At 40.3% G+C, this 25,759-nt stretch overlaps 1 protein-coding gene across 2 annotated transcripts in view; it reads right to left on the bottom strand.

The window, feature by feature from the left end:
- Positions 1-2,032: 2,032 nt before the first annotated feature.
- The window catches only part of lad1 (ladinin), a 44,561-nt gene continuing 20,834 nt past the window's right edge, over positions 2,033-25,759 (bottom strand). The window contains exons 3-13 of one of the 2 annotated variants that reach the window (XM_022681796.2): positions 12,020-12,329; positions 9,830-9,897; positions 9,655-9,715; positions 8,669-8,746; positions 5,122-5,165; positions 4,097-4,139; positions 3,970-4,013; positions 3,800-3,866; positions 2,811-2,939; positions 2,617-2,709; positions 2,033-2,340 (exon numbers count right to left, since the gene is read on the bottom strand). In XM_022681796.2, the coding sequence (XP_022537517.1) occupies positions 2,284-2,340; positions 2,617-2,709; positions 2,811-2,939; positions 3,800-3,866; positions 3,970-4,013; positions 4,097-4,139; positions 5,122-5,165; positions 8,669-8,746; positions 9,655-9,715; positions 9,830-9,897; positions 12,020-12,329 (994 nt within the window). In that variant the 3' untranslated portion in view covers positions 2,033-2,283. The remainder of the gene's footprint in view (positions 2,341-2,616; positions 2,710-2,810; positions 2,940-3,799; positions 3,867-3,969; positions 4,014-4,096; positions 4,140-5,121; positions 5,166-8,668; positions 8,747-9,654; positions 9,716-9,829; positions 9,898-12,019; positions 12,330-25,759) is intronic. The other variant, XM_049463060.1, reaches the window with a different exon arrangement.

The following is a 25,759-nucleotide window of genomic DNA, read 5'->3' as shown; positions in this document are numbered from 1 at the left end:
TTCACTGTGGCTCCAACTACTCTTAGACAGTTATCTATTACTTATTCCTATTCCTTTTTGCTTGTTCTGCCACTTTATGCTCCTCAGGGAATTATGTACTCATCTCATATTTCTGACTTTATTTTTATCCGAGATCTTATGAAGATCTAGTTTTCTAGATCTAGTTGATTTTATTTAGTGTTTTAAGCATCTTGTCTGCTTTTATACAAATCACTCCTACTGTTACTTGCTTTAATAATTCCTCAAACCTCACTCATTGTTTCTCTTAATCAGAAAGTGATTTGCATGTTAAATAGTAACAGTTTAATATAATGAGTACTTAACAATCTACATAAAATTAGGATTGAGCATGTCATGAACTGTTTAAATTGCTTATTTTCAAATCTGTTTTAAAAACTTAGACCCCTTTTGTTATCTTTTCTAAAAGCCCTTACTCAGACACACCCCATCACCTCAGTCCTCTACTCACATTCCCCTGGGCTGCGCTTCCCTTCCTTGAACTCTTCAGAGATGTTTCTCCATGGTCTGTTGAATTGCATGTGGTGGTCAGATCGAGACTGTGCCTGTCTTAGGTTGTCCCTTTGTAGTACGTTGGGATCTTACCCGTCTTTGGCTAACCAGCCTATCCCACTGAACCACACACAGTGTAGCAGCACTGTTTAATCAACATTCAGTGCTGTAGTGTTCCTGCAGGGTACAGTTGGAGAGCGCAAACCCCAGGTATGTCGTACTGTCATAAACTCACACGCCGATGTTGTCTGTGAAAGCCCGCGCAAGGCACCAAGTACCCATAGTTTATTCATTATATACCTATTTAATTTATTACCATCATTATTATCTATACTCCCACGCAGCTCTTTTAAGACATTTAAAAAAGTATTAACTTTGATGACACTGCTCTGGAATGCACCCAAAGCTCCCTCACTGACAAAAAGCAATGCATGTCGCTGAATAATTATAAATCAGATTTGGTATCAGTATATAAAGGTGTACCACACCTTTATATACACCTTTATATTTATATATATATATATATATATATATATATATATATATATATATATATATATATATATATATATATATATATTGCTGGCTCTTCTTCTACCTCAGACTGCAAAATTCACCACTATGAAGATGGCACAAGTCTGTTCGTGCTGCAACAAGAAAATAACAGAACTCATTTAATGCTTAACAAGTGGCATTGTATAATCACAAGCTAGTTTTAATTATCAAAAACTAAAGTCATGCTACTTTCCAGATTTTCTTTCTAGTCTAATTTTAATATGGTAAAGGAAGGAAAGCAAGTTCTTCGTTGAAGAAAGTCAAGCAAGTTTTTCATTGCAAGAAAAGCAAGAAATGTTATGGTATGCTTTTGTCTACGTGGTTCCTGTTTGCTGTGATTACCGTTTCTGACCAACCCTGTAGCATTGTTTATTTTAATAAACACTAAAATCTGCATCTGAGTCCTGTCCCGGATATGACATGGGGTAAAGGCATTTTCCCAGAGGCACTATTTGGTGCAGTTGAAACAGATTCTAACTTATTTTAATATTAACAGCAAATTTACTTCTACTTTAACATATTGTTTATTGAAGATCAAGTAATATTCACCATTTTACAGTTATTTTACTATCAGGCCTTATGTTTACATATAGTCAAGCACCATTTTCATTAACAGTCATGTACACTTCATTTAAATTAAGTAAAAAAGGGACATATATATACCATTACATTTGGTCTCAAAGCATTATTACCATTGCTGGACTTTTATATTATGCATCACCCATAGGCGCTCTATCCAAGATTCATACGTTGGAACAGTGGTTTTGAGCCAGTTCACAGTTATACCCTTACAAATTTACTTTTCTAAACAAATAATAATAATGCTGTCTAAAATTAAGAAAAGTTTTAAAAGAATGAACTATTATTACATGTATAATTTGATTATATTAATTTAATTTAGTTCAGCTAAAATGGCACTAAGGCTGTGTGTAAATAGCATGTGTGTAAGTAAATTAAGTGATCAGGATGAAGAGTATTGCATACCTTTAAAAACTTCACAAAACAAAATATTCCAGTTATACAGGAGAACAATATATGCTTTTACAGATTCACAGAAGAGCTATATAACAACTGCAGAATATGAATAAAAGGAAAACAAAGTCTTTCACAATTTAACGTTTTTTTTTAAACATGCATGGAGTCAAATGCAAAATGTAGTACAAAGATTTTAAGTCAGGTGCCACGGTTTAAAGATGAAGAAGATGATGATAGTGGTGGTTATTGTCCTCCCTCAAACAGCATCTTCTTGCTGGAAATATCCACATGTCTCAGGTCCTAAGGACACACAGATTATCACATGAAATCAGTCAAACACTATTTTGCGGCCGATCAGCAGAGTTCCGCTCTGCAGCTCTAAAAGAACAACAACAGTGTCTCTCTCATTTAAATGTCAACTGGGTCTCCAGGCCTATACACGACATGCAGGTCAGGCCTGCCTTTACCATGCAAAATGTTCCTACATCTCTCACCCAGGACAGTGATTTGAGTACTTCTCCCAGCAATGATCTGAAATACTGAAGTACACAGATTAATCCTGTGCAGTTTACTTACAGTCGGTGTAAGTGATGACAAACTCTGAAGTGTTTTCTTCTGAACCCAGCGATTAACTTGGCTCGAAATCCCTGCAGACAAAGTGCGATAATCCTACAAGAAAGAATTTTGAGGAAATCATTAGTTTTAAATGCCTTGACATTTAATGCTAAAAAAAAGAGAAAATAATATTTTACATTTTTTATTTGTCTCACCAGTTTATTTGGTCCAGGGTTGTTTTTAGAAGCTTGGTCTCTCTCAAACAGCTCTCTCTTTCTGGACACTTCATCCACCAAGAACAGGGTCTTGTGGGCAATAGTGGGTGATTTAACTGCCTCCCATTTCTGAAAATGATGAAGCAAGTCTTAAGCTGCAATGCTTATTATTATTATTATTATTATTATTATTATTATTAATACCTGCAGCAAAACATATATAGACTGTATAGGCCAGAAGTTAAGTAAAAAGTGATGTTGCATTTGGTACAATTTTAGCCTATAAATGGAAGCGAGATCCTAGCTGAAGCAAGACCCAACCATGAAGTAAAATGAGTTTAGTAAAAATGTAAAAAATCATTCATGTAAATTATCACATTTATAGTAAAAACAATCAATTTTATAATAGTATATAACAAAAACAATGAGAAGAACAGTTGTTGGAGTGTTGGAAAAGTAATGTTGTCCCATACATTTTTGTTTTATGATGCGACAAATGCTTTTTATTGGTGAAAAGTCTACAGTGCAGTCTCCTCTTGTGCAAAGCCATGCTTTTGTGATGGATTCAGTATGTGGTTGAGCATTGTCTTGTTGTAATATGAGATGTTATCTGGAGCTGTGTACCTGAACCTTATGCCTTGTGCTCCAGATTCACTTCAGAATCTTTGACGATATCTCTGAATTCTCTGAACGATATTATGGCCTGTAGAGGGTGGGATTTTTGCAAATTTCTATGTCCATCTTTGCTTTTAAGAAGCTCCGTCTGACTAAAATGCTCATTTAACACCCAGTCATGTGAGTTAGAATGTTTTCACACCTGCAGTTGGTTTGTCTGGTGTTAATCCGTTAACAGGTTCGTCTTTTGCCCCTTCCCAATTTTTTGGAGACTTGTTGAAATGTGAATTTAGCTGAATTCATATTCAGGATGTCAGTGTCCAAATGTGAAATCATGTCTCATCCAACCTTTAATAATAGACCGCTTTGTGTACCTGTGAAGCCTGGGCCAGCCGTTCCATCTTCTCCTGTATGGTACGAGAGGACAGCCTCTGTCTGGAACTGAGGAATACAGTCATTTTATCATTATTGAAATCTTCCTCGAAAAATCCTCCAAACTAATGATAACTTAAACACATAAGCAGTGGTGTTTAGGGTTTCATACTTTCTGGAAAGTGCAGGGTGCTGCTCCTCCTCATCGTTAGATCTCTGAGTGAATACAAAATTAGACATTTTAAAAATGTTTTTGTGTGGCTGCATTCAATTGTAAAAGTTCTGTTTTTTATGCTTACCTGGTTGGTTTCAAATTTCTTTGCTGTGATCCGCAAACTTGCACTGTCAATAAAATCAACAATTTTAAAAGCCTAATTTACTAATTTAAGCTATTTTGAAAAGTTCAAACATCAGTTCAAAGAACCCTTCTCATTATAAACGAGAAACCATCATTGCCTCCTATAAAGGCTTTTTCATGTTTTTCATTTGATAATTATACCATGTAAAACTGAACTAAAGCCATTACTATTACTGGAGGAATCCTTTATCCTGTGTCTATAAGTAAACTAGTAATTTAATACTTTGACTAAAATGGAACACAAACAAAATTACATTTTTCCAAAAAAAAAAAAAAAATCTATCACTACATTTAATTGTTAGTTTTGCAAATCTGACAACAAAGGCAGATTTAGATTTGAGATAGAGACCCTCTATGTGTGACAGTGATGAAGGGGCTGGGGCAGGCTGCATCTAGTGTTTATATGAATGGTCCAAAAATGTTATCCTCTTATACAATAAGGAATTTGTGGTGGATCTATGATGGAGAGCTGAACAGTGCCTCCTGTAGCAAAGCAGCCACAAAGCATTTCGATTTTCATGCCTTACAGCAGGTATGGGCTCTCATTCTTCAGAGTTGGGTTTACAAACATGCCTTCTATTACTGTGTCCTGCTCTTTGTCTGGGTGTTCTCTTGTGAAGATGGTTCCTCTACTGTCTCTTTCATCAACAGCTGGAGTAATGGCAGTATAGTATAGTTTGAGACCTTTTTGTGCATCTTTTAGCTCTGCAAGTCTAGTCTCAGTCTAGGTTACTTACAGGAAAAGTGTTTTTCTTGTGATGATGTTTTACAGAACATTTTATAAGACATTTTTTAATAAAATATCTCAATCACAAAACATTATTTAAATAAAGATCAACTGTGCATATGATTAAATATGTTAATTTTTTTTAAGTTAAAATGACTGCTGATTTTATGACTGCTTACTTCTTTAAACTGTGTCTATAAGTACAGATTTATTATTACAAATATGTATGTAATACGTACCTTCTTTGAAATGGCATGTTTTCCTCCTCTTTCTTCTTTAGTATCTGCCAGTGAAGCACAGTTTTAGGTTACGGTTTATGTTTTAAGTAAAATATTAACAGTTCTTTAGCAAAGAACTGTCCAAAATAGCTGGGACATGGTATGTGTATCATACTACACTTCTGACAGATAATGGCTAATGCATACTATATGGCATAACACTGATATTTGGACACACACTGTACAGTGCAGAAAGTTGAGAAGCACATAAAGTTACAGAGTGGGGCTTACCATCACGTAAAGTTACAGAGCGGGGCTTACCATCACGTAAAGTTACAGAGCGGGGCGTACCATCACGTAAAGTTACAGAGCGAGGCGTCCCAACACGTAAAGTTACAGAGCGGGGCGTACCATCACGTAAAGTTACAGAGCGGGGCGTACCATCACGTAAAGTTACAGAGCGGGGCGTACCATCACGTAAAGTTACAGAGCGCGGCGTCCCAACACGTAAAGTTACAGAGCGGGGCGTCCCACCACGTTAAGTTACAGAGCGGGGCGTCCCACCACGTTAAGTTACAGAGCGCGGTGTCCCACCACGTTAAGTTATAGAGCGGGGCGTCCCATCACGTTAAGTTACAGAGCGGGGCGTCCCACCGCGTAAAGTTACAGAGCGGGGCGTCCCACCACGTTAAGTTACAGAGCGGGGCGTCCCACCGCGTAAAGTTACAGAGCGGGGCGTCCCACCACGTAAAGTTACAGAGCGGGGTGTCCCACCACCAAGGGCGTAGGAGCGGGCTTGATATTGGGGGGGGGGGACACATTTGCCAATATGAACCCAAGCCCACCCTATAGTTTCCTAGAACAACATTTGTGGAAATTATTTTAAATTAAAAGTAAATTATTATTATAAGGTGATTTTACAACCTAAACATGTTACTCCACGTTACAGTTACTGTTGTTAGAAACAAATATGCATGCAATGTCTGAATTATATACATATAACAAAAATTATCAGTTATCACCTAATATTTAAAATAATATAACAGATTTGGTTATTATTATTATTATTATTATTATTATTATTATTATTATTATTATTATTATTATGTATTGGCATGTCAATTCTGTTGTATATTTACATTTTCTCCTGCGCTTTTTTTTTTTCTACTGAGAGCTCTTCTTAAGATGGTGTCCTTTTATGTAAAAGAATGTAACTTTACGTTTCATAGAGACTTTTATAAACGTCAGGACATGTGGTCTTACTGTGAACTACAAATGAACAGAAGTCACGTTACAGCAGTGTTTCTCAACCCAGTTCTTATATATTCTACTGCATATTAACACTGTTCTGCATGTTCTTGAGCTTCCTCTGCTTTAAAGGCATTTAATAAAGTGGTGGTATTATGTTTCTAATACACTGCTGGATTTACATGATTAATTTAGGCTCCATAGGGGGCTAAAGGATTTTAACAGGTAAACTCAGTAAATGACTGTTTATTAGCTGATCAGGTGGACCAGGTGGAAAACACAGATTTAGGGCAGTGATCAGGGTTAAGAAACTGCTTTAAACTACAAACATAAAGTACTGTACTAAATCCTGGCTATCCACTACATGCAGCTTCTAGTTAACTAGTTAGTTAAATTCATTTTCGTTCATTATAGCTCACACTAAGTCCTGCAATCCTAAATTAATAAACAGTTTGAAAATGAAATAGTAATTAGCTGATCAGGTACAGGTCAAGTTGAACATTACATATATATATTTTTTTCTTTAACCCTGACTCCCTATCTAATTAATTTAAGTTAAACTAACTCACTAACACAGCTGCAGTTTATTAATCACAGTGGGTTTAAACTGTGTGTTTTGATTCAGAGACGTGTATTTTTAACCAGTTATCAGAAACATATCATCACAGTTTACGTGGTTAGTACGGTGGCCGAGAAAGCCCAGCGCAGTGCAAATTGAAAAGCGCTGCAAAAGTACAAAACACATCCATCAAAATTACAACACAGGCGCAGCAAATAGAAAAACGCGCTGCAAATAGAACCACAACACAACGGAAGTGAGTCACAACACAACAGAATTTTCCCAGGGGACCTTAAAAGATGCTGTACCAGCTGTATACAAAGGACAGTAACTTAAGTGGCAAACAAGCTTCTGAAAAGTAAGTTATGTTTATTACCTGTGATTACCACGGTTGTGTGCATATTATTAAAAGTTCTGCTTCACAAAACGCCTTGTTTGCCACTTATTGTCCTTTGTACACATAGTGAAGTCCGAGACGTTACTGAAGACGCAGCTTAGCTGGTACAGCATCTTTTAAGGTCCCCCGGGAAAATTCCGTTGTGTTGTGACTCACTTCCGTTGTGTTGTGGTTCTATTTGCAGCGCGTTTTTCTATTTGCTGCGCCTGTGTTGTAATTTTGATGGATGTGTTTTGTGCTTTTGCAGCGCTTTTCAATTTGCACTGCGTTGGGCTTTCTCGGCCACCGTAGGTTAGCCTATCGTTACCTTTCTGTTAGAAAAATCTCCGTATATCCAGATCTGTTTTAAAATCAGCTGAAGCTGCTGCAGCCCGATCCCGCTGCTAAATCTCACAGCGAGGGGGCGGGGCTTCCCCAACAGCAAACTGACTCTCCTCCTCCGATTGGTCCGGTCTGTCTCCTCATTAATATTACGGCTGATGTGAGCGAACTGATTTCATTTTTGGGGGGGACAAATCCACCTATTTCTAATATTGGGTGGGACATCCCCCCCGGTTCCTACGCCTATGCCCACCACGTAAAGTTACAGAGCGGGGCGTACCATCACGTAAAGTTACAGAGCGGGGCGTACCATCACGTAAAGTTACAGAGCGGGGCGTCCCATCACGTAAAGTTACAGAGCGGGGCGTCCCACCACGTAAAGTTACAGAGCGGGCGTCCCACCACGTAAAGTTACAGAGCGGGCGTCCCACCACGTAAAGTTACAGAGCGAGGCGTCCCAACACGTAAAGTTACAGAGCGGGGCGTCCCATCTCGTAAAGTTACAGAGCGGGGCGTCCCATCACGTAAAGTTACAGAGCGGGGCGTCCCATCACGTAAAGTTACAGAGCGGGGCGTCCCATCACGTAAAGTTACAGAGCGGGGCGTCCCATCACGTAAAGTTACAGAGCGGGGCGTCCCATCACGTAAAGTTACAGAGCGGGGCGTCCCATCACGTAAAGTTACAGAGCGGGGCGTCCCATCACGTAAAGTTACAGAGCGGGGCGTCCCATCACGTAAAGTTACAGAGCGGGGCATCCCATCACGTAAAGTTACAGAGCGGGGCGTCCCACCGCGTAAAGTTACAGAGCGGGGCGTCCCATCACGTAAAGTTACAGAGCGGGGCGTCCCATCACGTAAAGTTACAGAGCGGGGCGTCCCATCACGTAAAGTGAATGGGGTGTGTGTGTGCAAGAAAATATTCCGCCTGTTTTTGCAACAAGACAAATACATTTAGTTTTATATGTACACAAGTTAGGTTGTGTCTGTAGCAAAATTGGTATGGCATATTTTGACAAATGTATTCTATTTCGTTCTTTTATTACCCTGAAGGACCTGGTCCGGGAACTCTGTCGTGTAAATGCAGGCTTATCTGTAGGTTCTGCTGACTCACTCTGATAATTCTACAGAAACACAAACACACATACACACACACAGATACACACACACAATGATAAATGCACACACAGACTCAAATGAGAAGGAAGTGGGGCCAGACGTGGGGTGTGGTGTATTATTTGTACTGCAGATTAAAACACTGCTGCTAAAACTTGACAATGTATTCACTCTCAGTTTGCAGCACAGCACAACGCCCTAAAACTGGATATCAAGCGAGACGCAAACAGGCCAAGACATGCACAGCGCAGCTTGCTTAGCAAGACAGACATGATCTGGATATGACAGATGTGATCTGGCACATCAAATTTTGCTGATTGTTGAGATAAGATCTTAGGAGTATTTACAAAATAAGCCTTAACATTATGACCACCTCATAGTTTTTATAGCCATATGCGTGGACAGTAAGTAAACACAGTGTTTAAAAACTCTAGCAGCACTGCTGCACTGTCTAATCTATATATACTAGTACAACACACACTAACACCTCATACACCAACATCATGCTAATCAGGGCCACAGCTGTGATGATAATTATCCACCACCCACAGAATAATAGCTGCTCTGTGGTGGTCTTCCCTGTGGGAACCTGAGTATTAAAGAACAGGGTGAAAGAAGGATCATAATAAAGTATGCAGAGAATCAGATACAGGACTTTAAGCCCGTAATCCTAGAACTATGAAGTGTCCTGTATGATCAGTGGAGATGAAACGAGGAGCAGGTCATAATGTAAAGCCTTAAAATTTGCCAGTCCCTGTACTAATCACAGGAACAGAAATTTTGACCCTGAGTGCAAAAACGTTTGCTTGCCACTATAACTGTATCAGTGCTTTAAAGAAAGTGTGATACAGTGACTGAAATATAAAAGCTCAATTGAACTAATTTTAGACCATAGCAGACCCTTTGCTCATTATACCTGAGAGGGCGGAGACTCTCTTGGGTTGGCAACATTTTTGTCAAACAGGATGGAGACAGAACTGAGCAAAGGACACAAAAGTAAAAGTAAGAACTTAATATAAAATGTTGTAATAGCAGATATTACATACAAACTTAATGGATACATATACGTTTAAATACAAATGCATGCTTACCTTACAAATGTATGTGGTGCCTTTGGTGTGGTTAAATTAGAATCAGCCTTAGTGTTTCCGTTTTCTTTCTGTTAAACAAAGTAAAAAAATGTTACTAAATACAAATGTAATTCAGTACTGACCTATAGAGGTTAATAACTGGCATCATTCACCCAAATATTGTCATCCAACAGCATAACATTTCATTAATTAAACATTTAAAAACAGCATAGTAAAAGCACATGTTTGTAGCGTGAGCTCAAATGTTCTTACTGTTCACAGGGGCAAAGACAGGACTTTTAGAAGTACTGTCACGTCTGGTGTTGTAGGCGCTCCCTGTCCTTCCACACTTAGCTCCAATAGAGATTCTCAATTAGACAACTACAACACCCAGAATGCACCACCCACTGACATTACACACACTGCCGATCAAGCATTTTTACCATTCAATGTAAAATTATATGTTCAGTCAATGCAGTTCTTAGTCAATGTGAAAAGACCAAAGAATAAAACTGTGTTTAACAGTAACACGACTGCACATGCACAGAGGGACATATGCTGTATTTGGCGCTTTCCTTGACAAACTTTGAGGTGGGTTTTACTAATCCAACACAACTTAGTCAAATTATAAACAAGGTCCTATTTTCACATATTTTCAAACGAGACACAATTTAGTCTTTTAGTAAATGATTTAACTTAAATGCTAATTAACACTGTGTATCTCACACTCACTGAAGTATATTTTATTTACTGTATCTTAGCAGATTTAACCTAAATAATATAGCATCATATTAACCCATGCATCTTCCCTATTGGCCACTAGCATAATTCATTTGCATAATAAATGCACTCCACCACTTACTCGCCATCTGTCAGTAGTCTTGCCCATCAGGGCTATCTTCCCTTGGGTATGCAGTTATGTTTTATATAGGTGACTGCCTGGCCACAGTGGTGTAGGCCATAAGAACAAGTTACCATTTTCTTTTCTGTGAACTGTTACTTCACTAAATTTTCTAATGTAATGGGAAAATAGTTTGGCAGAAAGGCTGCAACTCAAGCTAATGTTGACTGAATAAGCAATAGTAAGATATGAAGGGTCTAATAAAAATATACTGACAAACCTTTTATACTTTTTTGTGTACTAATTAAATACCTATGGGAAGGTAGACCTTGCTGACAAAACTACACACCTATTATGCAAAACACCTATAATGCATATATATATTCCTCATTACTTTAAGTTACGCTCTAAAACCAAAACAAATATATTGAAATCAAATCTACAAACAAATGTTTTTGTTCATATACAGTATATTGATACTGAATAATAACTATCCAACCCTACTTATTGAGTGCATTTATGGGCTTTTAATTACTGATACTGTTGTTGTTGTTGTTGTTGTTGTTATTATTATTATTATTATTATTACTAGCTGTAGTATTATTATCCATTAGCATTTATTATTTTTATAAACTACTAATTATATATCAGTATAAATGAGCATAGTAACAGACAGTTGTCATGGTACAGTGAATTTTTACCAATTATTAAACAGCTGGTCATTACTCTTTATCTATAATTTGTGTTTTTGGGTGGATTCTTTGTTTGCTTTATTTCTCCGGCTTTGAGGAAGTGTTTTTTCGTGTCACCTTTGGTTTGCTCAACAAATGTGTGTTTGATCTTTTGTCTTTTTTGCAAGTTTTATCAAATTTGCAACATAATTTGTAAAAAGTGCTACACAGTTCAATTTGGCTTAATTAAATAGTGTTGCTACATAACGCTGCTGGCAAAGGGGACAGGAAATGCTTGTGAGAACGGTGTGAGGTCATGACTGTGTAAAATCCTGTAATATTTCTGTGCTGTGACAGTCTACATGAATTTCAATTCAAACTCTGTTTCTCTTAGGATGTGTGCAAGGAGTGGGAAGGAGCTCTAACACTTAATACACGTAATTTACAGTCTTAACCTGTAGCAATAAGCAAAAATGTGATTTTCAGGTTAAGCAGATCTAACATTTACCAAGATGATCTGACCAAAGTGTTTTAGCTGTGTTATCCTTGCATTTCTCACTGTGACCAAGAGTTATCAGATTTCACTTATCAGATATCACAAATGTCTTGGCTGATTTTTCCTGAAGAACAGATACAATTAAATGAGGGCAGTTGAAATGAAGAGCTACTCTAAAGAAGTTGAAGGCCAGGCAGCAGTACCTGTGGGCCAATTTCTGAAACTGGGCAGTAACTGGTCTGAGACTGGGCTGTAGGGTTTAGAGGAGATGCTGGTGGAGATGTGACGGGAGCCTCAACGTTGCTGTGCATGTTTATCTTCATGTTATTTCCTGTGCTGTCTTCCTCTTCCTCAAATTCAAATCCACTTTTCTCCTCCTGCCTTTGCCTATTCAGGGTCTCCACATGTCTCTTCCTCCTGTGTTCATCTCGTACTCGTAGCATCTCCACAAAGTCCAGCTGCAGCTTCTCCAATCCTCCACCGGAGTCACTGTCCTCAGCCGCTGCACTCTCACTGAGGATTCACACAAACATTAATAACAGCTTAATTATTATTAAAATACTACATACGTAGCAGACAATCTGCTTATAATACATTAGTTTCCCAGAGTAGATTGTTTAAACATTATTTTAAAAATAAAATATTTGCTTATTTGATAAAAATGCCTAGTACTGGAAATGAGTTTAAAAACTAATTTATCAGCACTATGATCTCAGAACAGGAGACGTGCTGGTTCTGAACTGTCTGTGTTTCGCTAAAAAGTCAGCAGAGACTGTGTTTTTATAGAGTATGCCTTCTGAATGAGCTCTGTATCTCTTCTGTGTGCACACCACACTCTTGATTCTGCACAGATTCCACCAAATCCTGATTGTTGTGTAAATATCTGGTTTTATGTTCCATTTATTTCATGTTTGTACTAGGGGATCTTTTATTTTTAAAGTGTTGGTTTACTGTGTACTGTCCCTTTAAGAGACTCAGCTCTATTTGGCGCCATCGGCGTACTGATCTCAGTCTGTGTATAACTAACAGAGAGGTGGTACGTAGTTCTGATAGCTGTGCTTAAAACACATATTTTCCTGTTAAAACAGCATAAAATGGGCAGTAAGTAGTGTTAAAAGCTAGAAACAGGATTGTGAACGTGTAAATATGCAGTAGCTTTAAGGTGAACTATATAAAATGTCTTTTGTCGAGTTTTAACTGACACACGTGCTCTGTGGCTTCACAAACTGGAAAAAAAAAAGAACGTAACGTTGGACATTGTTAAAAAAAAAGAACGTAACATTGGACATTGTTAAAAAAAAAGAACGTAACGTTGGACATTGTTGGGGAAAAAAAAGAAAATGTGGAAAAAAGTACTGAACTATAGAGAGTGTTTAGAACAACTTTTTTTGGGTGAGAAACTAAAATATGGCAGAAGGTCAGACTTATTTTGCTGGGGGTCAGGGTGGTGATGAGAGCTTTGTGAGGCACCAGTTTGGTGTAGGGAGGGGCTTTATTCATCCCACAGTAACCAGTACACCAGGACCTAGAATTATGCCATTAGAAACTCCAATAATCGGGGGAATCACGTGACCGTGTACCGGGATGGCAGCTCGCGGCTAGTGCTCCTGTTTTCATTCCCTCCATTTGAGCTTTTAATTTTATTTTTGCTTACAATACTCTGCTCACATTCGCAAATTCCAGACTTTTAAGATGTCTAGCACTCGGGGAAGAGCAAACTTGTCACCGGTAAGCTCTCCAATTAAGAAAAAATCCAAACAGTTTGACTCGATGGAGATGTCTAAAATGGCGGATCTAGAGGACTCCCTGCAGAAACAAGCAGCTTGCCTTCAATCGCAGTTTGAGGCGATGGGCGCTGACCTCAAAATGGAGCTGAGTAAACTTAAAGACGATTTTTCTGCACAGACAAAATCCGTCCTCGCGATGGTCGCCAAGATGGACAAAGTAGTAGCAGAACATTGCGAGCAGAAGAAGATTCTAAATTCCCATACTGCGCAATTGGAGGCTACCGAGGCTAAGCTAGCCGAGCTAGAGGACCGCTCCCGCCGCTCTAACGTCCGCCTGGTAGGTCTCCTCGAGGGCTCCGAAGGTGATGACCCAGTCGGCTACATTCAGAAAGCTATTAAAAGCTGGTTCCCCTCATTGGCACACAAAGAAATGGAAATCGAAAGAGCCCACCGCATCTACAGAAAATCCAAGGATGGCCGGAATACACCTCGTGTGTTCATCTTTAAGTTTCTCCGCTACCAGGACAGGCAGTCCCTGCTCAAGGCCAGCAGGCTACATGACCCGGTCGTCTGCTCCGGCTCCAGACTACGGTTCTTTGTGGATTACAATGCCGCTACCGCCAGAAAGAGGGAGGCTTTTCTCCCCGTCCAGAGAGCTCTGAAAGCAGCCGGCGTGGAAAATTTTCTGATTTACCCGGCCATCCTCAAAGTTAACACAGCAGGTACTGCCCACACTTTCTCTACCCCTCAGGAAGCCAAGGGCTTATTTTCCTCGATCCCTCGCCGTAACGAGTTGGAATTTGATATGCAGCAGTAATTAACATTTCGGGTATCAGTAGCTCTGTTTGTTCCTATTTCTTCTGCTCCTCCAGCTCTTCACGAATCCATTTGCTTGTTTTTTTTTTTTTCCCTGACACTTTCAGTTTTGATTTAGGACAGCTGGATTATTTGCAACTCATTACTGAGTCCTCAAAAAATATCTCACGCTGCTTTATGTTTGTTGCTTTTTTGAAATTTTACCGTTAATTCTGTGTAACACTTTTGTTAATTTGCTAATTTAGTGAGCGGGAATTCCCATGCAGGAGGGAATGTCACAGAGCCTTGTCCGCGCACTGTAATGAACACCGGCAGACGCGCCACGGATCTGTTTAGGGTGGGCTCCGAATTGTTCTGTTTTTTGTTCGGGAATCTATATACATGGCACGCAATTATTTTTTGTATCTTATCTACTCATCACTTGTTTACAATTGTTATCTTCTTAATTTTACTGTTTCAATACTGATCGTACATCTGTCATTTTTAGCATGCTAATATGACTACGGATGATTTGTTTATTTTATCCTGGAATGTGCGAGGTCTGAACTCCCCAACAAAACGTGCCAGTTGCTTGAATATACTCCGCAGGGAAAAAATTGATATAGCTTTAATACAGGAATCTCATCTTTTACATCATGACGTACAGAGAATGGCAAACAAATATTATTCTATTGGAGCTTTCTCTACAGCCAAAAACAAAACCAATGGTACCTTAATTCTTCTTCACAGGAAATTAGACATAATCATTCACAGCACAGGTTCAGACTCCTCAGGACGTATTTCACATTTAGAAGCAAGCATAAGGGGACAAAACTTAACTTTTATTTCAGTATATGCTCCTGTTAATTTCGACCCTGAATTTTTTCACCTACTATCAAAATATCTTTTGAAATTTGAATTTCCCCTGATCTTAGGGGGAGACACGAATGCTGTTTTTAATCTATCATGTGACCGGTCCAAAGGTAGCTGTTCTTCTGTTTATTCCAGATCATCCATTTCGTTGATGATAAATTTACAAATAATTTAGGTTTAACTGATTTATGGCGCACTTTTAACCCCTCAACTAGAGAACCTGCTACTCTGCTAGACATGGTTCATTTTCCAGAATAGATTATATCCTCATATCCTGTTCACTACTATCCAAAGCTCATTCAGCCGAAATCCTCCCTTTATCACTCTCAGATCATTATCCCAATACTTTTAGGCTAACCCTGAATAACTTAAAACCTCGTGTTTGCAGATGGCGGTTTAATACCACTCTGCTTCAAAATACATTATTTATTAAGGAATTCAGTGCAGGCCTAAAGAACTTCATATATATTAATCAGGGATCTGTTAATGACTCCCGTATATTATGGCAAGCAATTAAAGGTTTTATTAGAGGTAAATCTATCAGCTTCTCTTCTCACCTATGTAAATCTAAAGTGAGGAAAATAGCACAATTAGAGACAAAAGTGGCCTCCCTTGTACACCAATTACAAAACTCATTTAGCAAATCAACTGCAGACAAACTTGAAATAGTTAAAAGTGAACTTAACTCTCTCCTAAGGACTAGATCTGAATTCCTCATACATAGAGTTAGACAATGAATGTTTCTCAAATATTCCTGCTATATCCTCTCAAGGCGTTACTATCACAAATCCAACAGAAATAAATATTTTATTCCAGCAGTTCTATACTCAATTATACTCCTCTGAATCACAATCAGATCATAATAGACACATCGAATATCTTAGTAAATTAAACCTATCACATTTATCAAAGGAGGATGCCGAACAATTAGGTAAACCGATTCAACTAAATGAGTTAAAAGAAGCACTTCAATTAATGCAAAAAGGCAAAGCACCAGGTATAGATGGCATACCTCCAGAGTTTTACCTCACATTTTTCTCTCAGTTAGGTCCCCTTCTTTTAGACATGATAAATACTGCGATTGAAGCTGGATCATTCCAAAGAGATACGAACACTGCCCTAATCTCTGTCCTTTTAAAACCGGAGAAAGATCCGTTGTCCTGTAACAGCTACCGACCTCTTTCCTTGATTGGTTCTGATACTAAACTATTGGCCAAAGTACTTGCCATGCGTCTAGAATCACATATGACTAAGCTAGTTCATTTTGATCAAACTGGATTCATTAAAAACCGCCTTGCTACTGACAATGTTCGTTGTTTACTCCACGTTCTTGACTTAGTGACCGATTTAACAACACCTTGTGCCGTTGTTTCACTAGATGCCGAAAAGGCCTTTGACAGGTTAAAATGGACTTTCCTGTGGGCCGTACTAGAATTCATGGGAGTTGGAGAGAAATTTATAAATATGATTAAGACATTATATGCTTCGCCTTCTGCAAAAGTTATAACTGGTAATAATTGCTCTCAACCATTCCCAATCTCTCGTGGTTCAAGACAAGGATGCCCACTTTCTCCCCTATTGTTTTGCTTATCCCTAGAACCATTAGCCCAGGCTATTAGATTATCTCCTTTATATTCCCCAATCACTATTAAAGATACTCATCATCACATATCCCTCTACGCTGATGACATCTTACTGTACCTTAGTAATGCCCCCCAAACACTTCCACATCTTTTTGACATCTTGGATACATTTAGTACACACTCAGGCTATAAAGTTAATAAAAATAAATCTGTTTTACTGTCACTGAATAATGCTATGCTAGATTCTAACATCTTGTCACCAATTCCTGTAGTTAAGAATTTTAGGTACCTTGGGGTAGATATATATCCATCTATTGAAACTCTAGTTAAAAATAACTTCAACCAGTCAGAAAATTACAAATGACCTAAATAAATGGAGCCATTTACCTGATTCACTTCAAATGCGAATCTCTATCATAAAAATGAATATCCTCCCCAGGATTAACTTTATTAGTTCTATGATTCCACTACCCCCACCTTCAACTTTTTGGGCTAAATTGAACTCCATACTTACTACTTACCTGTGGAAAGGTAAAAAACCCAGATTCAAATTAGTAAATTTGCAACGTCATAAATCTGATGGTGGTTTATCAATTCCTAACTTTAAACTGTATCACTATTCCTTTATTCTTCGCCCTCTAGCGACTTGGCTTTACCCGGATTCTCAAGTGTCTTGGAAAGCTCTAGAAGAACGACTCATTTTTCCACTAAGATTACAGGACCTTTGTTACTCTAACACTCCTATCAAACGTAGTAGATCCAAGTACGGCTCACTTATAACTTATTTACTTTCAGTCTGGCATATTGTTGAAAAATTAACTAAAACGTCAACTCAATGGCATAAACATTCCCCAATTTTTCACAATTTCAAATTACTCACTGCTAATCGGCCCTTCTGTATTCCATCCTGGCAACAAAAAGGAATACATGTGTTGGATGATATTTTTAATGATTCAGGCCTTCGCACCTTCCAGGATTTATAATTTGCCCATAATTTACCTGGTTTCTCCCTTTTTCTTTATCTTCGTCTCCGTTCTTCCATGCGCGCCTATGGAGTTCCATGGAATAGCTCTTTACCCATACACCCTTTACACAAATTGCTTTCCAATAATTCTGGTACACAAGGATTTGTTTCCAAGATTTATACTATGCTACTTCGAGCTTCCTACAAACCATTAGCACTGAAGGTCATCTGGGATAAAGAATTGAAAACCTCTTACAACCCAACTGTATGGAAGACTGTATGGAAGAACACAACATTTGCATCCCTCAAATCCTAACCATCAGCTCATTCACTTTTATTTCATTCACAAGTTTTATTTAACACCATACAAGCGTTTTCTTATGCATCTCTCCTCCACTCCTTTTTGTAACTTTTATTCTGTGGACAAAATTGGTACATTTCTACATATGTACTGGGAATGCCCTAGTGTGTCTAGTTTTTGGACAAAGGTATTACAAAGTTTATCAGAAATTCTTAAAAAAGATGTCCCCTGTTCATTTAGTCAATTTATTATTTTTACATATTTCTCTTTTTTCTTGGTCTGGGTGCCATGTGGGAGGGTGGGTGTGTGGGAGGGTATGTTATGTTGAAGAATTGGTATATGTTGTTTATAATAACAATCCTCCTTCAAAATAAATAAAAATACTTGATCACAAAAAAAAGAAACTCCAATAATCACTTCCACACCTTATGTAGACCAAGTTATACCAGGTCTAACTGAAGAGAATCCAGACATAGATACACTCATCACACAGATAGCTAAAAAGCTAGGCAAATCCATTACAGCTCAGCTTCAGTCTGATAAGAGCACACACTGTGTTAGACAGTCTGATCAGTCCTCAGAGATTACATTGTCTAATGTCAAACTTATCATGCATGATGCAAAAGATGCAAAAGAGCCTCCGATATTTAGGATATTTCTGAAACAACACTTTAGTGAAGTGACATACTCAAGCATGCCCTTAGCCGATACAATACGTTGCCCGTGCCAGGCGAGGATGCCATGGAGTATTGGATAAGGCTCAACAAAACTATGGATGTTGCAAGACAAGGTCGTTGTGTGGGGGACCCAAGCCACGAGGTTAGTATGATGTTCATCAAACACTGTCCAGATGAGTCACTTGCAGGTGTTTTCAAGTCTGCAGAAAAATGGTCAGCCTGCGAAATTCAAGAGCGCCTTGATGACCATATGCAAGAGAAAAAAACCTTGAACAGCTCTGAGACCTCCAAGACCAAGCATTGTTGAACGTAAAGTCCATTCTCAGTGCTCTGTAAATGAGGTAGATGTATCCAACACAGCTGCACCACCCCCTTATTTGACTCCAGCTCGTGCCAGTACAGACAGTGACTACATGAGGAGCTTGGTCTCTATGATGGACAGACTAGTCACACAGCAGACACAAGGACTGGTCTTTCCGAAGAGTGTGTAAAATTTGTGGTGCTTGTGAACATTTCATTGTAGAAGGGAGAATAGATGTTTGAAATGCTTTGCTCCTGGACATTGGAAAAAAGACTCAGCCTCAATACAGTGAATCCCATCAGAATCAACATTTAAACTAGATCACTCGCATATGAAGAGGGGCGGTGTGAGTGCTATGAATGAATCCCTCTGTAAAGATGATGATTTGGCTCATTTATATGAAGAAACTCGTGCCAGTGCTCCTAAGGGGTCGAAAGTAATCGTCCAGACAACCCAGAAGGTGCAAGCTTTTAGCGAACTGTTCTACACAGGTGTTGAGCGCTGGAGAGGGACCAGTATTCCTGATAAGGTGGGCACAGTCAAGCTCACTCAAGCAGTCACGCTCCTCCCCAAACACAAATACTTAGTCTGGGACAGATTACCCGCCAATGTGCCCTTGTCACCTGGTAGCACCATCATTGTTGAGCCAACAAACTCTAAAGCCAGACCACGTGGCATTCTCATTGGTCGCCTTGTCACACCTTTGTGGGGAGATAGGTGGGTACCCATGACTGTCGTAAACCCATCTGACAAAGCTGTCACTTTAAAAAGAAACAGCAAGTTAGAAGATGTTTCACCCTGTTTGGCAGCTGATGTTTTTCAAAGTTTGCACATCAGCTCAGAGACCCAACAACACCCTGACACCTCCTCTGATGATTGCTCTACTGTTTAAACCAAAAGCCTGTCGGACATTGGACTTGGAAATATTGATATAAGTTCATGTCAAGTAAGCCGTGGCTGTATGTCTGAGCTCATCCAGCTGTTGACTGAATTTCAGGATGTTTTCTCCAAGCATCCATTGGACTGTGGTGAGGCCAAGGGATACAAACACCGCATCCGTCTCACTGATGAATGTCCCTTTTGTTTACCATACAGGAAAGTGCCTCCTGCTTATTATCAAAAGCTAAGGCTAAAGTTCTGACTGAAATGGAAGAAAGAGGGATCATAAGGAAGTCCTTGAGTGAGTATGCATCACCCTTAGTGATGGTGTGGAGGAAGAATGGGGGACTAAGAATCTGTACAGACTTCAGATGGTTGAATGCCAGAACTCTAAAAGACGCACATGCTCTGCTGCAACAATCTGACTTCCTAGCCGCCTTGGGTGGTAGCTTGCTCTTTAGTATAGTGGATCTGGATTTTATAACATCTCGATGCATGAAGACGACAAAAAATACACCGCTTTTACAACTCCACATAAACTATATGAGTACAATAAAATGGCACAAGGTCTCTGTAATAGTCCGGCGTCCTTCATGAGGATGATGCTCAGGATATTTAGTGACATAAACTTTACAAAACTTCTCTGCTATCTTGATGATCTTCTTATCTTCGCATCATCAGAAAGTGAGGCTCTGTCCAGGCTGAGGGAAGTGTTCCAGAGGTTGCGTGAGAACAATCTGAAGCTGGCTCCAAAAAAATGCCATCTGCTACAAAGGCAAGTCAGGTTTCTTGGCCATGTCGTTGAAGGTGGTGGCGTGTCCGTTGACCCTGCCAAGGTGGAGATTATTGCAGCAATGAGGGTGCAGGACTTAATGGAGGATGATGGAGCAACCACTTCTGTTAAAAGGCTCAAATCTTTTCTTGGCAAGGTATTTTATTACCAGCACTTCCTACCCAACTGTTTCTCTATTGCAAAACCTATGTTCGCACTTACTGCTGGACAAAAGAGATGAGGCAAGCTGGCAAAAAATAAAAAGTCCCAAGGTGTGTACAGAAAACTTACACCTGCAGATTGGACAGCTGAGAGCGAGAGCGCTTTTAACCAATTGAAGACAATGCTGTGTCGAGCTGGCCCATCCTGATTTTGACTCTTTATCTTGTCAGTTGATGCGTCATTGGACGGACTAGGGGCTGTGATCTCTCAAGTGGCCAAGGGAGAATCCAAAGCAAGACCTGTGGCTTTTGCAAGCAAGACTCTCAGTGCATCACAACGAAAATACCCAGCTCACAGACTTGAATTTCTGGCTTTAAAGTGGGGTGTGTGTGAGAAGTTCAGCCATTGGCTAAAAGGAACGTATCAGTCTTGGCTGATAATAATCCGCTCACTTACCTCGTGACAAAGCCGAAGCTGTATGCATGTGAGTTATGGTGGGTTTCAAAGCTTGTATCTTATTCTTTTGATCTTAAACACCTACCTGGAAAAGTGAATGTGGTAGCTGATGCTCTAAGTCGGGATCCCTTTGCCCAATCCATTGGGCAGAGACTACTAGACGAGCCATACCCTAACCTCATTCAGCAGTCAAACGGGGTTAAGGAAGATTCTGTACAGGATGTTTTTAGAGCCACTTGCCAAGTCCAGATATGCAGGACAGAAAACCATACTTCATTCAGGACTAAATACAATGCAGCTGAGATCTGAGCTCTTTGTCAGTCTCATTGTGATTGGACTGATGCGGCAGAGGTCAGAGCAGTTCATTTAGCCCAGAATGTCCAACAACTTTCAAGCAGCCAAGAAACATTACCCATTTTCTCCATGGAGGAGCTTAAGTTGAGTCAGACAGAAGACCCAGTCATCTCTAAGGTGTTACCCTTTGTCATAGCTAATAGGAAACCATCCAGACGGGATAGGCAGGGTGCTGATTCTAAAGTCCTCAGATTGTTCAAGCAGTGGGGTAAGCTACAAGCTTGAGATGATGTTCTGTACAGAGTGACCAAAGAGCCTCAATCCAAGCAGAGAAGGTTTCAGTTTGTCCTACCTGGTAGTCTTAGAGATAAGGCACTGTCAGGAATCCATGACCTCGCTGGCCATCAAGGTCAAGACCGTACTCTATCACTTGCAAGACAGCATTTCTACTGGCCTGATCTGGAGAAAGATATAGAGAGTATGTCAAGTGTTGTCAAGGGAGAATGACGCAAGAGAAAGTTAGCAGACAAGTGGGAGGACAAGATGTACACTGTCGTCAGTATAGACCCTTACATCCATGTCTACGAAATAAAGGATGCAGCTGGGCGTACAAGAGTCGTTCATCGGAACCTACTGATGGAGGTCAACTTCTTACCAGTTCCTGGGCTGTTTCAAAGTGAGGATACCAAGGGAACTAACCAGTCATTTTCTGAAGAGTCTGATCCAGAGGATCATGCTGATGGAAGACAAACAGCTTTGATGTCTGATGATCTAATTCAGGATGATGGAGAGCTTGTCAATATCCAGTGATGAAAATGAGTCACAGCTTTCTGAAAAATCTATTGAGTCTGACATGACCATTTCAGATGAAATTCCCCTAGCTGACCCTGCACCCTGCACTGAAAGCTCTGAACCCAGCACAGTTTTAAAACAAACAGAAACAGCACACACATCTCATGTAGATACTTTATCACTCACTGATTCACACATACTTCTGAGGTAGACCATCGTGTTAGAACACATGCAGGAAGATTAGTAAAATCAGTAAATAGACTGATAGAGTCAATGGTTCAAAGACCATTTCTGAAAGGTCCACATGTTTCTATTGGGAACAGTTCTTAAACATTTTTTGTTTTTAAGTTTAAACTCATATAGAGTCTTAATTTGTTTACATTTTGACAGTGCTTATGAAATGAGTTTTGAGACAGCCATAAATATGAACTGAGTACAATCAGTGTTATGTAAGTTATGTAAATTAATTAATTGGAGTTACTTCATTTAAGTGAATATTCCTCAAATTCACTATTTAGGAGAAGTTGATTGTTGACTGTTTTCACTGTCAATTAATATATTTTTCTTGTGTAACTGACATTAACAATTACAATCGTCACAAACACTAAGGGGATAACTTTATTAGTGCATGTCATACCTGACTGGGATCAGGCAGAGAGAGAAAAGGGAGACACTGCTTGGATGGAATACGAATCAGTAGTGTTTATTTAGAAACACAAGAAAATATAAAACTCAAAATGGAAAACAAATGAAAACACAGTGAATATGCAACAATAACTGTATGGGAAAAACTAGAAAGAAACTCAGAAACTGACAAATAACATAGGACTGGGCAAAGTAAAGAAAACGCTGAAAAAACGGGAGAAACGGATGTGACGGAATGTGTTTATTGAAATGATTCATAATCAATGACGTGTGATGATTTATAATCAATGACGATTATTATTTAATTACTTTTTTGTTCTATGCAATGATAATGTGTGCTCAGTAAGCTGAACCTGATATTCTCCTCTCAGTGAGCATATCTGAGAAGCTGAGTGTGTGTTTTCCTATCAGGGAAGCAGTGTGTGTGTGTTAAGGAATGCGCGTCACTGTTTTTCTGTCTACTATCTGGCGCCAGGGTCATTTTTCCCTCCAGCCTGCGGAATACTATGGTCTTGAGAACCAGCCCAATATGCTCACTAAGGGGTTATGTCAGACCACCTGTCAGAAGAAGTTGACGTGTTACAATGATGGCACTATGCCCATATTAGGGAGTAAGGTAGTAAGGCTTGGGAGGATCTAAGGGGTATAAAGAAAGTGTGGCACTCTTCCAAAGGAGGAGATTCTGTATTCTTACATGTGTCTTCTCAATAAATCTTGTTACTCATTTTGATCCAGACTCAGAGACTCTGCAACTTTATATTCCTGTCACTATTTCCACCACAATTTGGTGTCACGAACAGGATGAGCATGGATAGTGTCACAGTTTAGCCCGTGTCTGTCTCGTTGTGTCTCCCTCTCCTGGTCTATTGTGCTCCTGCCCCTCTGTTTTCCTGTCATGTGTCCCAGACATGTGCTATTGTTGTGTTTTTGTCCTTGTCTCCGCCCTAGCCCTGCCCTAGCCATTAGTGCTGTAACCTCTTGTCTCATTTGTAACCCCGCCCCCTTGTTAGCTCCCACAGGTGTCCCTTATGTTTGCCTGTATATAATACCCCATGTGCTCCTTGTTCTGTGTCGTGCTTTGTTTGATCTAGTCCTGTTTCTCTGTCAGAATCTTGTTTAGTTGTGTTTTTGCGCCTTTGAGCCTTTTTGTCTGCAGTGTTCTGGTTTGTTTTCTTTAGTTTATTTATTTGTTTGATTATTTTGTTTGTTTGTTTAAGTCTTTTTCTCATATCCTCATAGTTCAGTGTTTTGTTTTAGTTACCTTTTCTTTATACTATTTCATAGGGTTTTGCTCTTTTGATTATTTTCTTGTTTAAATGGAAAATAAAACTAACTTGCATTTGCATCCGGCCTCCTCCTCTTCGTTACATAAAGCACGACCAACCGAGGATGCAGCAAGTCGGTTTTTAGCTATGCAGGAGCAACAGGAATTTTTGGACAGCCTCATCTCCAAGCTACGAGCTGGTCAACCGTTTTTGTTACCCTCCTTGATGCCAATCCCCTGTGAGTATGATGGGGAACATGGCACCTGTGAGGGTTTCATTATGCAATGCTCCATTTACCTGGAACATATGACATGCCCTATCCCTCCAGACATTATAAAGGTACTTTTTATAAAAACTTTGTTGAGGGATAAAGCATTACAATGGGGAGACATTATTTTAGAAAGCAGACCTGAAAAGGCAAAGACTGTGGAAGGTTTTTTTGAACTGCTGTAATTAAGGTTTTCTAAACATCCAGCATCCGCTGCCCCAGCATCAGCTCCAGCTCAAGCACCAGCAGCACCCACTGCTCCAGCCTCAGCTCCAGCTCAAGCACCAGCAGCTTCCGCTGCTCCAGCCTCAGCTCCTACTCAAGCACCAGCAGCACCCACTGCTCCAGCTCAAGCACCAGCAGCACCCACTGCTCCAGCCTCAGCTCCAGCTCAAGCACCAGCAGCACCCACTGCTCCAGCCTCAGCTCCAGCTCAAGCACCAGCAGCACCCACTGCTCCAGCCTCAGCTCAAGCACCAGCAGCTTCCGCTGCTCCAGCCCCAGCTCCAGCTCAAGAACCAGCAGCTTCCACTGCTCCAGCCTCAGCTCCAGCTTAAGCACCAGCAGCTTCCGCTGCTCCAGCCTCAGCTCCAGCTCAAGCACCAGCAGCTTCAGCTGCTCCAGCCTCAGCTCCAGCTCAAGCACCAGCAGCTTCAGCTGCTCCAGCCTCAGCTCCAGCTCAAGCACCAGCAGCTTCCGCTGCTCCAGCCTCAGCTCCAGCTCAAGAATCAGCAGCTTCCGCTGCTCCAGCCTCAGCTTCAGCTCAAGCACCAGCAGCTTCCGCTGCTCCAGCCTCAGCTCCAGCTCAAGCTCCAGCAGCTTATGCTGCTCCAGCCTCAGCTCCAGCTCCAGCCTCAGCTCCAGCTCCAGCACCTGCTGCCTCAGCTCCAGCTCCAGCACCTGCTGCCTCAGCTCCAGCTCCAGCACCTGCTGCCTCAGCCTCAGCTCCAGCACCTGCTGCCTCAGCCTCAGCTCCAGCACCTGCTGCCTCAGCCTCAGCTCCAGCACCTGCTGCCTCAGCCTCAGCTCCAGCACCTGCTGCCTCAGCCTCAGCTCCAGCACCTGCTGCCTCAGCCTCAGCTCCAGCACCTGCTGCCTCAGCCTCAGCTCCAGCACCTCCCGCTGCTTCAGCTCCAGCACCAGCAGCTCCCGCTGCTTCAGCTCCAGCACCAGCAGCTCCCGCTGCTTC

Source organism: Astyanax mexicanus, chromosome 13 (assembly GCF_023375975.1).
Source record: "Astyanax mexicanus isolate ESR-SI-001 chromosome 13, AstMex3_surface, whole genome shotgun sequence".
NCBI lineage: Eukaryota > Metazoa > Chordata > Actinopteri > Characiformes > Acestrorhamphidae > Astyanax > Astyanax mexicanus.
This window is presented reverse-complemented; position numbering and strand designations above follow the sequence as displayed.